Source organism: Lycium ferocissimum, chromosome 5, assembly GCF_029784015.1.
Source record: "Lycium ferocissimum isolate CSIRO_LF1 chromosome 5, AGI_CSIRO_Lferr_CH_V1, whole genome shotgun sequence".
NCBI lineage: Eukaryota > Viridiplantae > Streptophyta > Magnoliopsida > Solanales > Solanaceae > Lycium > Lycium ferocissimum.
Genome location: NC_081346.1, coordinates 24,643,470 through 24,659,184, shown reverse-complemented (window position 1 = coordinate 24,659,184; position 15,715 = coordinate 24,643,470). Strand labels below are relative to the sequence as shown.

The 15,715-nt window shown below is 38.5% G+C and overlaps 1 protein-coding gene across 1 annotated transcript; it reads left to right on the top strand.

Annotated features, from left to right (window-relative positions):
* The first annotated feature begins 1,614 nt into the window (after positions 1–1,614).
* On the top strand, positions 1,615–15,145 carry LOC132056574 (pre-mRNA cleavage factor Im 25 kDa subunit 2-like). The gene is made up of 7 exons (XM_059448843.1): positions 1,615–1,840; positions 2,635–2,680; positions 9,819–9,912; positions 10,013–10,086; positions 14,066–14,152; positions 14,431–14,541; positions 14,764–15,145. The coding sequence occupies exons 1-7, from the start codon at positions 1,722–1,724 to the stop codon at positions 14,833–14,835; spliced, it is 603 nt and encodes a 200-aa protein (XP_059304826.1). The 5' UTR covers positions 1,615–1,721; the 3' UTR covers positions 14,836–15,145.
* Positions 15,146–15,715: the final 570 nt, after the last annotated feature.

The following is a 15,715-nucleotide window of genomic DNA, read 5'->3' as shown; positions in this document are numbered from 1 at the left end:
TCTACCTTTTCAAAATAATGGTAAGATCTGCGTATACAATATCCTCCCCAGACTCCACCTGTGGGATTACACTGAGTTTATACTATTGTTGTGAAATAATTTGCATCTAATAATAGTATTTATTAGAATGCACATATACATTTTTTTCCATAAAGTTAACAAAAGGAGTGATTGTAAAGAACACGCTATCGTATACCTAGAGAACTCAAACATGATTTTTTGACAAAAAAAGGCAGGTCCCTTTTTTTTCTTCTTTTCCCTAAGGTAATTAGATTATGTGTAATTCATTGGTTTTAATTATATGACCGGTTCTAAATCTATGATTAAGAAAAACAAAATTTAACATTTATCGATTTTAGTAATAGTTTCCTACCTACTTTCTCTATTTTTAGGTATAAGAAAAATCGTAGGAACGACTCTAGTTATAATTTCCTACTTAGTTTTTTCCTAGTTTTTATTTTTTTAAGATAATTAAATTATATATAGTTAATTGGTTATAATCTATACAAAGAATTATTCAGTTCTACAATAAATGATAACTACATTCATACTTATTTTCTATGAGTTGTTCCCATTTTGGTAATTATTTGTCTTTTATATAATATTTATGTTACATAATTTAAATAGGAAAGGATTTATACAAGATATTTAATATTAGAATGTTCTACATAGTTTAAATAAGAAGGATTTAACGTAAAAAATTTAATTGATTTAAAGCTCCTAAGAAACTCAAATGATAATATTGTTCTTTATGAAAATTATTTTGAAAGGATAAAAAAATAAGACGGACGACATTTCATAAAAGATTTATGCTCTCTGCTCATATACTTTATATTAGTGAGTATAATTTTTTTTTTTTAAATTGTTAAGGTGAAGTAATTCTATCATGTGCATAATTAATGTGTTTCCGAGAGAAAACTTAAATGTTACTAAAAAATAATGGCATGTAAAAGATAATAAAATGTATCAGATTAATAAATTCAATGTATTTCTACGTACCAATACATTATACTGTCCATCAAAACAAACAAAGAATATATAATGCAAAATTATTAGGTTAGAGAGACTTAAAACATGTTAATTTGCATCGTAGATGTGTCATTTATTTAGAACTCAAGTTGTGGTCAAAGAATTACTAAACTACCAAACGAAGAAAGACGAAAAGAAAACTTTTTTCCTTACTTCGTATATAGTTATGTTACACAATTCAACTAAGAAACTAATTTATACAAGGTAGAATCTTAATCGATTTTAAAACCCTAAATATAAGAACTTCCTATATAATTTCATGGGAAAAAGCTCAAAGGGAAAATGTGTAAATATACGCCGCAGTTATACAAATGGTGTAAATATACTCATTTCGCTAACAAATTTTTTATTAAAAATCATTTAGCTTATTTTTTAATTAAAAAATGCCACGCCCCTTTAAAAAATAAACTTATTTGAACCGAAAGTGTAACGAGAAGCATATTTGGCCTTTTCCGATAGTACAGGGGTATATTTGGCCTTTTGCCCTTTTTAAACGAATCAAATCCGATCGACCAGAAATTAAAATGGACCGAGGGAAGGCCCGTTGGACAGATCCAATAAAAGCAGGCCCGGCCCGTAATTAGTCCAGAAGCATCCCATCAACAGCAATAGGGGGAAAACGAAGATGTGAAAAATACAAATATTCAACAAATGACGGTTTAGTTGTCTGATCAGAGAAAAGAGGAAGGAAAATGGTGACGTCATCAGTTGTGAACACATACCCACTGTCAAGCTATACATTTGGTACTAAGGAGCCTAAAATGGAGAAAGACACCTCTGTAGCTGATCGCCTTGCTCGTATGAAAGTCAAGTATAATTTCTTCTATATATACGTTTTTTTTTTTTTTAGTTGAAATTCTGTTAGATTATTCCAGGTAATTATTAAAATTCGTTAAACCCTAGGTAAAACTCTTATGAAACTGGATTACACTGGCCACTTATAGTATTTCGGTTATTATCCTTAAGCAGCTAAAATAAAAGAGTTAATGATCAAAAACACACCTGAACTATCGTTTTTTTCGTGAGTTTCCTACCTGAATAGTTGAGGTAGGAATAGTGAACAACTAATAGTTGAGGTGTGTTTTAATAAATAATTTGTGATAGTTCAGGTAGAAAACTCACAAAAAGGTAACAGTTCAGGTAGAAAACTCACCTGATAGTTCAGGTGTGTGAGTCAGGCCCAATGCCTAATTTGACACGGTCTCTTCTTGACTGGAATTTAACAACCTGTTGTAATAATGCCATATGAATTTGGGAACTATATTACAGTATGAGAGATGAGCTAATGCTTGGGTGGTTGTACTGAGTGCATTTGGTGCAGTACACAGCTGTTAGGAACTTGATCTTTGGAAGGAGGACACAAGTTTCATTACTTACATTCAGAACCTTAAGTTTAGTTCTTTAAATTATGCATTTACCCCAATTCCTATTGTAGTAGTTTCTTTTAGACCCATTAGCTAGCTAGGGTTCCTTAGCATATATTCAGTTGGTGGAACCATTTTAGAGAATTATCAATGAAAATCATCTTTTAGCTTTAGCTTAGTTTTTAGCTACTTTTCTTCTCAAATTCCATTTTGCATCAGTTGTTTATGATGTGGTTTGCAGCTATATGAAGGAGGGCATGAGAACTAGTGTCGAAGGAATTCTCCTGGTATGCTTTTGCGTCCTTTATATGGACTTATATTATGTTCCTATTTTCCATCTAAGAAAAATGATCATTTTCTGGTTGATAGCAACACATGCTTATCTTTTTCAATTTTTGCCTTATATTGTTTCTATTTATAGTTTGTTTTGTCACATTTAGTTGCCACAAACTGATTAGCTAGCGTTAAGCTGCAATAAATGAGCTCCACCATGTGCTTGATTCATTTATTCGCTCTGATGCAGTAATTGTGATTTTGGTTCAGTTGATATTGTTGAAATTTTTATTCCTTGTTTAGCCTAAATATTTTTTTTTTTTTTTGAGAATATATATGGTTGTCAACTTGTCATTACTTTTGGAAAAAGGAAACGTTCAGCATTCTCAATACTCTTGCAGAGCTTTGTATGCATAAGATTTTTGAGATTTATGTCTAAGCAAATATTTCTGCTGGAAGTATATGACCCTTCCGTTATCTGTCTAAGATTTTCTTTGACTAAGAAAACAAGAGTCTGAATGGGAACTAAAGTTCCACTCTGTTTCATTATATTTCTAAATTTCCGTTAGCTGCCATTTTTGTAGCTCCTTTCTGCAAGAGATCATGTGTTTTCAGATCAGTTTCCTGTGTTATAGGAGAAATCTTCACATGTATTTATCCATGACTAGTTACTTTCATTCATATCAGAACAACTACTAGTCATAAGAACTCGTGATCTGGATAGTAGCTTTCCAGATCTTCAAGTTCTCTTGGCCTCTTTATATGGATAGCCATGCTAAAGGAAGTAGACTGATTTCAGTACATATCTCTCTCTCTAGTTTCATTTGCCATCTTCCAATCATCTAAAAAATATTTCATTTGGATCTCATAAATGTTACTCCCTTCGTTTAGAGAAGAATGAAGGGGTTTAGAGCATGAGGACCAAACCTTCTAATTTTATGTGTCAATTCAAACACCAATTCTTAATCTTATTGAAATAAAATTTAGATAATTAGGCCGGGTAAACCTCTGAAAGTGATAAATGGGCCTGACTTTGCCGGACAAGTTATCTTTAATGACTTAACTTGTGATTATTACTTGCTCTCAACATCGTACAACAACAATTGGCACTGCATGACCATGGCTGAGCTCTCAAAACAAAAAGAAAAGCATGCATGCACACAAACTGCAAAGGAAGTGAACACTTTTGCAGAAGTGGTGATGAACTTGTCTAGGGAGGTGATTGGGGAAACTTCAAAAGTGGTGGAAAAAGATGATTGGCAGATGGTGGCTGGGGAAAGTGGTGGAAAGAGGGTGGCAGAGGACTTATCTGAGATAGCAGATCTGAATCCTTTCAATGCTATTGAAAACTGGGAAGTTGAGGAGGCAGAGCCTATCCAAATTCAGCAACAGCAAACAATCATGGATAAAGAGCAAGAAGCTTCGGTATGGGTACAACAAAATATGAGTAAATTCAGCAAAATTTTTGGGGTAGATTTCCAGGGGCACGAGGAAGAGGCTATGGAACTATTACTACAAATTGACAGCAGTAGACAAGCAAGAATAATGGTGCAGGATTCTGAATGCAGAAAAACAAGGTTTAAAGGTGCACAAGAGCTGAAAGGTCTTGTTTCTTTTGATGTTAAATACAAGAGCAATGGGAATAGGTACAAGGGGAGAAGTATCATCCCTGTTTCTTAATGCAGTTCAAACTAGTAACATGGAATGTTAGGGGATTAAACAATAGGGACAAAAGGAGACTGGTGAGCAGTTTAGTTTTTGACTGGAGAGCAGATATCATCTGTTTCCAGGAAACTAAAACTGAGGGTGACATTACAGAACTGGTGAAACAAATCTGGGGGGGAAGATGGATTAATTTTGCTTGTTTGGAAGCTAGTGGAACAAGAGGGGGGATTCTGTTGATGTGGGATAAAAGAGTATGGAGGGGGGATATTCTTGAAATAGGTGCTTACACTCTAACCTGCAAGTTTGAAGCACAATTACAAAACTTCTCATGCCATATCACAGGAGTGTATGCTCCAAACTCTTATAAAGAAAGGAGACTGGTATGGGAAGAATTAGGTTCTGTGAGAGGCTTAATGGAAGGGCCATGGGCTGTTTGTGGAGATTATAATGTCACTAGGTTTATCTCAGAGAAGAAAAACTGTACTCAAAGAACCAGGGGGATGAAGGAATTTTCTAATTTCATTGAAGACATGAACCTAATTGACCTACAGCTTGAGGATGCTACTTATACTTGGTTCAAAGGTGACAATCTAGAGATAGCTTCTAGAATTGACAGGATATTAATCTCAAAAGAGTTTGATGATAGTTTCAACAATTTGAAACAGATTCCTCTCCAAAGACTGGTTTCAGACCATATTCCTGTTGCTTTACAAGGTGGTTCATGGAATAGGAGTAAAAGTTATTTTAAATTTGAAAACTGGTGGCTAGGTTCCGAGGGTTTTGTGGATAGAGTTAGGGTTGGTGGGATTCTTTTAACTTCACAGGCAAACCAGACTACATACTTGCTTGTAAATTAAAAGCTCTGAAGTCTAATCTTAAGACTTGGAGTAGAAGTGAGGATGGAAACTTGGGCTCTAAAAGAAGAAGTTTGCTAGGACAGATGGCTGAAATGGATGTAGTGCTGGAAGAAAGAGCCCTAACAGAAGAGAATCAATCAAGAAGGCAACTTTGCTTATGGAGTATGAGGAGTTGGGCAAGAATGAAGAAATATCTTGGAGACGTAAATCAAGATCAATCTGGTTAAAAGAAGGACAAGAACACTAAGTTCTTTCACAAAATGGCAAATGCTCAAGCGAAGATATAACAATATTGATCAGCTTATGATTCAGGGAGAAACAATTGAGGAGCCAGCTAGAATTGAAGAAGAGATAATTGATTACTATCAAAAGCTGTATTCCGAGACCACACAATGGAGGCCAGCCTGTAACTTTACAAATTGCCCTACTATATCAGAGGAGGAAAAGGAGTCTTTACAAGGCAATTTTGAAGAAAATGAAGTATTGAGATGTCTAAAATTGTGTGCGCTTGACAAAGCCCTGTGCCCCATGGATTCACCATGGGTTTCTTCATCAAATGTTGGGAAGTAGTGAAGCATGACATAATGAACACTTTTCACAACTTCCGTTGCAAGGAGTTTTTGAGAAAAGTTTTAATGCAACTTTCATTACTCTCATTCCTAAGAAGAAAGGTGCAAGGGAACTAAGGGACTTCGGGCTATCGGTTTGATAGGTAGTATTTATAAAATCTTTTCCAAAGTGTTGGTGAAAGAATGAAAGGGGTCATTGCAAAACTAGTGGACTCCCGACAGATGGCCTTCGTTAAGTGCATTATGGATCTTTGTGCTAATAGCTAATGAAACGAGATTCCGGTTTATATTCCGGAATCCTTTGCAGTTAGATATTGAAAAAGCATATGATCATGTAAATCGGAGGTACTTACCGAGGTTTTGGAGATGATGGGTTTTGGACGAAATGGATCCAACGGATCAAATTCGCATATCAACCGCTAGTTTCTCGCTTACGATTAATGGTTCCCCGGTTTTTTTTAAAGCACAAAGAGGTCTCGAGTGCAAGGCGACTCTTGTCACCTTTCCTATTTTTGATTGCAATGGAAGGTCTAAACAATATGATCAAGACAGGTGAATGGATGGATAAATGGTTTTGAGGTGGCTAGAGGGTAATGAAAGTCCGGAGGTGACACACCTCCACATATGCGATGACACACCGATCTTTTGTGATGTTTGAGGAGCAACTAAGGTTTTTAAGGATGATACTAGTCTATTTGAAGGAATCTCGGTCTGCACATTAATTGGAGGAAGAGTTTTTGTATCCTATCAATAAAGTCCCAAACATGAACTTGTTGGCGCAAATCTAGGTGGTGAAGTTGGTACTCGCCAACTATCTATCTGGGAATGCCTCCGGGAGCCAAATCTAATTCAACGAGAGATTTGGAACAATATGATTGAAAAATGTGAGAGGAAACTAGCATGGAAGAGCCAATATTTGTCCTTGGGGGGTAGAGTGACACTCATCAACTCGAGTCCTTGATGCCCTACCAACATATATATGATGTCTCTGTTCCCAATTCCAGCAGGATTATCAAGAGGTTGGATAGCATCGGAGGAAATTCCCGTGGCAAGAAATAAAGAAAAAAAGGATTTCACTTGGTGAAGTGGAAAGTAGTGATCACTGGCAAGAAGAGTGGGGGATTGGGAATAAAATATATGAAAATGCAGAGCAAAGCACTCGAATGAAATGGCTATGGAAGTATGCCAATGAAAATCAACTTTTATGGAGGAAAGTTATCAATGCAAAATATGAAGAGGAAGATAGCTGGATGACAAAGGAGGTTACCACACCATATGGGGTTAGTTTCGTGGAGATCCATAAGAGCCTTATGGAATGAAGTTAAGTGCAACTCCAAGATCAAAGTAGTGAATGGGGTCAAACCAGATTCTGGAAGGATAATTGGCTTGAGGCTGGTCATCTGGGAACACTATTTCCAGATATATACAACATTGTCTTAGATCATCAAAGGACTGTGGCTGATTTGTGGACACCTCAAGGATGGAATTTCACTTTCAAGGCAAATCAATGATTGGGAGATACAAAGAGTGGCTGATTTTCTTAACATATTGCAACAATTTAAGGGACTTCAGGTAGGAGAGGATGTTTTTGGTGGCTGGGGAATAAAAAAGGAGTGTTCAAAGTTAGTTCAGCCTACAGGATGATGAATCAATCAATTCAACAGATTACCAACTGGCCCTGGAAACACATTTGGAGATCCAAAATCCCACATAAAGTTAGTTGCTTTGTGTGGCTTTTAGCTAAAGAAGCAGTTCTTACACAGGATAATTTGATGAAAAGGGGGATAATTTTATGCTCTAGATGTTTCCTATGTGGAGAAACAGCAGAGACAGTTAACCATTTGTTTCTACACACGTAAGTTTACACAACAGCTTTGGAGAATATTTTTAAATCTCAAAGGTATAGCCTGGACCATGCCTAGCAAGGTTTCAGAGGCTCTAAAGAGTTGGGAAGAAGCAGGATTGCAGGCAAAGAACAGAAATAGATGGAGAATTGTCCCTGCCAGCATATGGTGGGCAATATGGAAGGAGAGAAACTCCAGATGTTTTGAGAGTATAGAGAATGGAGTGCAGAAGGTCAAGTGAATTGTATTTTATTGCTTTGTTTTTGGTGTAATCAGGCTTACTCAGATGATACTATTTCCATTATTGATGTATTAGATTCAATATAGGATTAGAATAGTAGAGTATTGGAGTACTTTTGTAGATATGGTTTCAGTACAACCTATGTACTGTTTTGTTCATGTGGAATACAATATAGTTACCAGTTTCAAAAAAAAATTTAGATAATTAGAAATTATACTAAAAGATAGTCTAGACTCTAGATTACAACTTTATATATTTGAAAATTAAACAATGTACAAAAAGTGGTAGTCTAAGAAAAAGATGTTTGGCTCCCTAAATACGAAGTATCATAAAAAGTAGGATATGGGGGTATGTGTAAAAGTTCTTTCAGGAGAGAGGTTAAGTAAATAGTGAAACAATATAACTTTCTCAACCAGTTTACTTCAATTGGGGGAAAAGAGATCTTTTTAGGAAAACTGGTTTTTATACGAGCTAATGGGAGAAGAAGAATCATATGACTCAATAGGAGTTCTTCTGCATTGTTAAGTGGATTGGACAATGGTTAGTGGACACTGACCTTTGTTCTTCAGCTATCTTAGTCAGTATAGCTATCAACAGTCCATTAAGCTGGCTATTATCAAATTTGAAGCAAGGCCTACTCCCTCCCATCCCAGGAATAATTGAAGAGAGTTATCTCTGGTCACCAGCAGCATTTTATGTCTTATATAGCTTGCTTCTTGATCAGTTGTAGCTATTTACTGAAAAAGCTTATATTAACAGAAAAGTTCAAAAAAATACTATATAGTGTTCCTTATCTGAAAAAACGAAAAGAAAATAAAATTTCTTGTAGTGTTCCAGTTCATGGGTTCAGATGGATCAAGAGTTGGGCACTATATAATTAATTTTAGGTCGATTACAATTTGCACCTAGAACTTCTAAAACTGCTGTCGATCTGTTCACTTAAGGGAATATTGGATTTTATTCAAATTTAGTGCTGGGTCAGGGTGCTTGTAGATAATAAATATGCCGTGGAACTGGATTTAAACATTAAGAAGCAAGTAATGGGAAAAAATTCACAGGATGAGAAGAAATATCTCAACTATAAGAAGAAGAAAGTGAGAGAACAAGTGCTCTCTTTCCTTACAAGAGAAACTTCTATGTCTGGAATAAGAATCTCATGAGGTTGTTACACGCAAATGTCGTAGTTCAACCTGATTATTAAGCTTTGAATTCTGATCAAAAGATGTGCAACAGAAAACTGATTTAGCTTTTAACATATGTCAAAAGGTAAAAAATGGGTCAGACCAGCATCCAGTCTCCCCTGGCAATTGTTGAAAGAGGGAAATGCTGATAGCTATGTTAACATTAAGGGAGATCATTTTCCGGAGCAACTTCTGTTTATAGAGTTATGATTAATGGGTCTCAAGCTACTCACTACTTTCCATTACCTTACCACATATGTGCTCACCTTTTCTAATTCAGCTAGAGCTTTATATTCCATTTTCAGAATCAAATCCCAGCTATTACCCACCTTAACAGTCAGCTTTATCCCTGCTTCCTTACAACTTTGTTTTATGACTACTCGATCAATGGGTCTCAAACTCTCTTAATGGGAGGAAAAACAATAGGTCTGAAGGAACTTAAGTTTCAACTTTATTTCGAACTGTCTATAGTTGTAAAAGGAGGAGTACTCGTCCACTTAAGATCGTCTGTTGGCTGTTTCTTCTTTCACTTGTTTCAAAAGATAGTTCATACTATTGACACATTCATTTTTTAATTATTTTCCATAAAGAATCTTTAGACCTATATAGAGTTTTTATTTTTTTATTTTTTTATTTTTTTATTTTTTATACAAGAGACGATTTATACCTAGTAATTGACTAAATTTTGGCACAATTGTCAAGCTGATTAGTTAGAAGCTGGTTCTGTAATTTGAGGGTTTGATTCTGTCGAGTAAAATTAGGATGATGTACAATTCTTGTGGTTGGAATTCACAGGTACAAGAACACAATCATCCTCATATTCTTCTTCTGCAAATTGGTAACACATTCTGCAAACTTCCAGGTGGACGCCTGAAGCCAGGAGAGAACGGTATGCTTTTTCTTTGTTTGTTTTTCACTGGATTTCATGAATTTTTTGCTAAGCTTTGACACGGGATACTAGCATTTATTTTTTCTACGTTTTTGTGCAGAAATCGAGGGTTTGAAAAGGAAACTCTCTAGTAAACTCGCAGCTAATTCTCCTGGCCTTCAGCCAAATTGGCAGGTATACTTTTGAGTGTTTGACCTTTTGGTAATGTCTTTCTTTTGCGTGGGAGGAAGACAAAGGAGAAAAAAAGGGTGGGGTGAAGGGCACCCATGGCTTTTAGTGGTAAGAAGCATGATGTGTGGGTTAGGCGTATCTCATGAGTGTGAACTCTCCGCAGGCAAAAAATCCTGGTAATTAAGTGGAGAAGCGTAGAGGGGCGGGGCCATTGTCCACTGAGTTTCGAACCATACGGCAGTTGCGCCTTGGGGAATTTCTCGGTTGTTCAAACAAATAAAAGTAGGTGGGGTGAAGGTATTTAACATGCTTCATTGCATGACTGTTTACTCAACCGTAGATCTTATGACGTGATAGAAATGGAATGAGGATGATTTTGGGCATCTTTTGAATGGTATAATTGTGAAAGCTCGCTGAACAGTGAACGTAATTTTGAAGTTTGCACCTGAAAACGGGTCTACTTTGAAGTCTGTTTTAGCAGCTGCACAAATGGCATAAAAAAATATTTTATTGGTCTCGTTGTTGTTGACTTGTTTTGTGAATTGAGGGATCAGGTGGTAAAGGTTAGGAGGGTCACTGATAGGATGATGTCGATTAAGATGGTCGTTGAAGGGCTCACTTTGAACATCATTAGTGCGTATCATGACGGCCGCGTTGTGCTTAGGCGAGGGAGCGAAGAGGTGCTTTTGGGAGGATTTGGACGAGTTAGTGGGAGAGCATACCCCCTGCGAGAAGCTATTCGTGGGGTGATTTCAATGGGCACATCGGGCCTATTTCGGGGTTATGATGATGTGCGTGGAGGTTTTGGCTTCGGGGACGAATGGAGGGCGAGTCACACTTTTGGATTTCGCGAGAGCTTTGGTTGGTGATAGCGATTCGAGTTTCCACGAAGAAGGAGAGCAATTGGTAACCTTCCGTAGTTCGGTGGCTAAGACTCGATAGACTTTTTACTCTAAGGATGATAAAGATCGTACAAAGACCGCAAGGTCATCACCGAGCGACAACCCATACAACCGAAACATAAACTCTTGATGATGGATTTGTGATCGAGAATGACAAAGAAAGAGGGTCGTGGGTGATCGGCCTAGATCTATGGGGGTTTGACCATGACTAGTGCTTGGAGATGGAGAGAAATTGCAAGTTTGTGGGGGCCTGGGATAGTAGTGGGGATGCGAGAGATGTGGGATAGAATGGCTAGTTGCGTTAGGGTAGTAGCTGAGGAAGTCTTTGGGGTCTCGACGTGGCAGTCGTGGTAGGCGTCGAAGGGATTGGTGGTGGAATGGAGAAGTGCAAAAGGAAAGGTGGAAGTAAAGAAGGTAGCGTATGCGAAGTTGATAGAAAGCGAGGATGAGGTAGAGAAGTGGACGAATCGGGAACTTTATAAGATAGCGAGGAAGGAGGTGAAGTTGGCGGTTTCGATGGCAAAAACGGCGAGCTTTTGAACGCCTATTCATAGAGGAAAAAGGCGGGGATAAGAAATTGTTCCAGGCTAGCCAAGGCGAGGAGAGGAGGGCCGTGATGTGGATCAAGTGAAGTGCGTTAGACGAGCATGGCAAAGTATTGGTAGAAGAGGCTCGGGTTAGACGGAGATGGCGGTCGTATTTTCACGAAACTCTTGAATGAAGAAGGGAGACGGGGACATTGTGTTGGGAGATTTAGAACATACGAGGAGGCGTCGCGATTTTGGGTATTGCGGGAGTATTAACATTGAGGAGGTTAAGGGTGCTTGTTCGTAGGATGCGCGAGAAGAGCGATCGGACACCGACGAGATTCTGGAGAATTTTTGGAAGATTGCGGGCTCGGCAAGTTTGGAGTGGACGACTAGGTTGTTTAATGCCATCTTTAAGACGGCGATGATGCCGAAGAATGGAGGTCGAGTGTAATGATCCTACTATGCAAGAACAAGGGCGATATCCCGAGTTGCGACGCACTTAGGGTATCGAGCTGTTGCTAAGCCATACTATGAAAGTGTGGGAAAGGGTGGTGGAGATGAGGGTGAGGAGAGGCGTATCTATTTAAGAGAATCGATTTGGGTTAACGTCTTTCTTAACTACGAGAAGCCATCATGGCTGAGGAGACTAGTGGGCAGTATAGGTAGAGGAAGAGGGACTTACGCGTGGCATTCATCGACCTAGAAAAAAAGCGTACGACAAAGTTCGAGGAAATCCTGTGGAGATGCTTGGAGGCTAAAGGTGTGCGTACATGGCGTACATTAGGGTGATCAAGGACATGTACAGAGACAAGACCGAGGTAAGGACGGTAGGAGGAGACTCGGAAACCTTCCGGTTGTGATGGGGTTGCGTCGAGGATCGACTCTTAGTTTTTTGTTGCCTTGGTGATGGATGAATTGACGCGGCATATTCAAGGTGAGGGGATGCCATGGTGTATGCTTTTCGCGGATGACATAGTCACACACGAGACTCGTAGCGGAGTTAACGCTAGCCGGAGAGTTGGCGACGGACTAGCAGGTGTAAAGGGTTCGGCTCGAGTAGGACGAGACGAGTACTTGGAGTGCAAGTTCGGTGAAGCACCTCGAAGGTTGGAAGGAGGCTAGGTACCCGAGTCGTCATTAAGAAAAGTAGTTTCAAGTATCTTGGGTCTATTATACAAGACAGTGGGGAGATTGACGATGATGTCACACATCGTATTGGGGTAGGGTGGATGAAGTGGAGGCTCGCTTCCGGAGTGCTATGTGATAAGAAGGTGCCACCACAACTTAAGGCCAAGTTCTACAAAGTGGTGGTTAGACCGAGCTATGTTGTATGGGGCGGAGTGTTGGCCGATTAAGATATCTCGCGTTCAAAAGATGAAAAGTTGTCGAGATGAGAATGTTGAGATGGATGTGTGGCACGCTAGGAGTGACGGGATTAGGAATGAGGCTATCCGAGACAAGGTGGGAGTGGCCTCGGTGGAAGACAAGATGGGAAGCGAGAAGCGAGATGGTTTGGACATGTGAAGAGAAGAGACACGTATGCCCCGGTGCGGAGGTGTGAAAGGTTGGCCATAGGTGGTTTTGGAAGAGGGTAGGGGTAGGTAGAAGAAGTATTGGGAGAGGTGACTAGACGGGACACGGCGCGGGTTCTGACTACGGACGACATGACCTTAGATAGGAGGGTATGGAGGACTCAGATTAGGATAGAAGGCTAGTAGATAGTATCGTTTATCCTTGCATATTAGTAGTCACATTATCGTGATATAAGTTCTTGTGCTTGATTTCTGCTACTATCTGTTATTTTGTACTTTGATTATCTTATTTTATCTGTGATAGCTGCTGCCCCTTTGCAAACTGCTTCATCATGGCCTAGTCGCTTTCGTTATTTTTATTTTCATATCGCTTTGAATTTCTTGGCCTTATCTGACCTCTTTTTATTGAGCCGAGGGTCTTTCGGAAACAGCCGTCCTACCATGGTAGGAGTCAGGTCTGCGTACACTCTACCCTCCCCAGACCCCACATTGTGGGATTACACTGGGTTGTTGTTGTTGTTGTTGACCTGTTTTGTCTGAAAAAATTGTCCTCTATAAGTGGCTAAGTGCTGGAGAATCCTGTTTTTAAATCCTTAACAAATCTGATTAAAGATGACATTATATTTTCATGGCTGTTACTATGTTTTAATGGAGAATATTTTGTTTATTTATGAGCTAATGTCAAATGAGTCAAGCTAAAGTCAGCAACACAACCCCCCCCCCAAAAAAAAACACCACACACAATTCCTCTTTTTTCCTTTTTGGGCACTACCTTTGGCACCAAATAATGTAATGGGCTTTCTATAGTTCTTGATCTTGAGAGTTTTAGTTTACAGCCATACGTTGAACTTATTATTTACCTGACACAAGCTATTTCTATTTAATTAATCTCTTGACAAGCTTCCTATAAGGTTCTGTTTATCAAGCCGTTGATTGTCATTCGAGTGTTTTATCTATTTCTCCTCTCTTATAATATTAGTCAATGCCTTATGCTGTGATCTCACTTCTATCAATGCAGGTAGGTGAGTGTGTGGCCATCTGGTGGAGGCCAAACTTTGAAACTATAATGTATCCATACTGTCCTCCGCACATAACAAAACCCAAGGTATAGTTTTATTAAAGCTTTCGTAAGACGCCTGATCTCTCCTTTTTTTTTTTTTTTTTTAAAGGAGAGAGGGGGGGAAAGGGGGGGGGGGTGTGTGTTGGAGGAGAAAACATTTTTCAGAACACAGAGGAATTCAAGTCCCTACTTATATTCGAACATTTACCCAAGCATGATTGAAGGGTTGAATGTCAAAAGTTGAATCATCATATTATTTGAGTAGGGCCTTGGTTCCTTTTTTGGTGAGTGATTCTTTTTTATTATTTTCGTGGGCCATGCAGGAGTGTAAGAAGCTCTTTGTTGTTCATCTATCTGAAAGAGAGTACTTTGCTGTCCCAAAAAATCTGAAGCTTCTTGCAGTGCCACTGTTTGAACTTTATGACAATGTTCAGGTATAACCAATTAACCATTAATCTTCCCTGTTGCATCATATATTGTCCCTAGTAGAGTGCCTAGAAGTCCTTTAGCAGTCGGTGTTGTGTCGAATAGTGGCAGTCTCAAGTGCTTGTAACCCACACCGTTTTTGTAAACATATCTTTTTTTGAGAATGCATTTATATAAACCATCTTGGTACATGTTTATCATTCTGTTGATGCTCTTTCAACTCATTGCAGAGATATGGACCTGTGATATCCACGATTCCTCAACAGCTTTCCAGATTCCAATTCAACATGATCCACCCGTAGATTAGGTTATGGACATTCAGGATCTCCTTCTGGCATAAAATCGCAAAAGACATAAGATTTTTACTTGAGGCCCTATATTTTGAGAATGATCACCCTATTTACTGACGTGATTCTTTCTTTTCCCATAGGCCTGTGCACCGACTTTCGTGGATGTTTATTTGTTTTCGATTGGCTTATTTATGATGGACATCATAGGTGTATTGTTGAAAGCTTGTTTGCCTGTCTGTTGTAATGTACAATATTTACTCGTTGCCCTGTATTTTTATTTTTTTATTTGAATGTTGACATGTTAGATGGATTAGCGCTGCCACGTTTCATTTGTTTGCTGAGGCTCTTGGACATAGCTGTACTCAGTGATCTCCCAAGGATACCGCCTCTTGAGTTTGAGTTTGATTTGGGCAGTCCTGTGCCACACTTTCATTCCATTATACTCAGCATGAGATCCAGGTCATTTGCATCGCTGCATTGAAGACTCCTCTGTATTGGCTTCAAAAGGAAAAATTTTGGATACATAAATTTGTCCTAGCGTCAAGTTTCAATGAAACTGGACTTTGTCTAATTTCATTTTTCCTTTCATGTAAAGGTTTTATCTTTCCGTTCGCTCCCAAGATAGTGAATCTATTGCATGTACAGATTTTTTCAAGCTTGTAATTTAGTTAGTTGAAACGTACTTCTTACGACAGCAGCGTTGACGTTCGAACCTTACTAAATCTACCACTTACTTTAGTTAGTACAGGGCACTTTTGTTTGTAGTATACATGTCAATTTGCATAAATCAATTGCTCGTTGACTCATCTATTGCTTAATTACTTAGACTTCTCATGGTTGGTGTTCAAGGGACAGTGCTCTCTCTAATTGCTTACTCGTAGGCTTTGCTTAT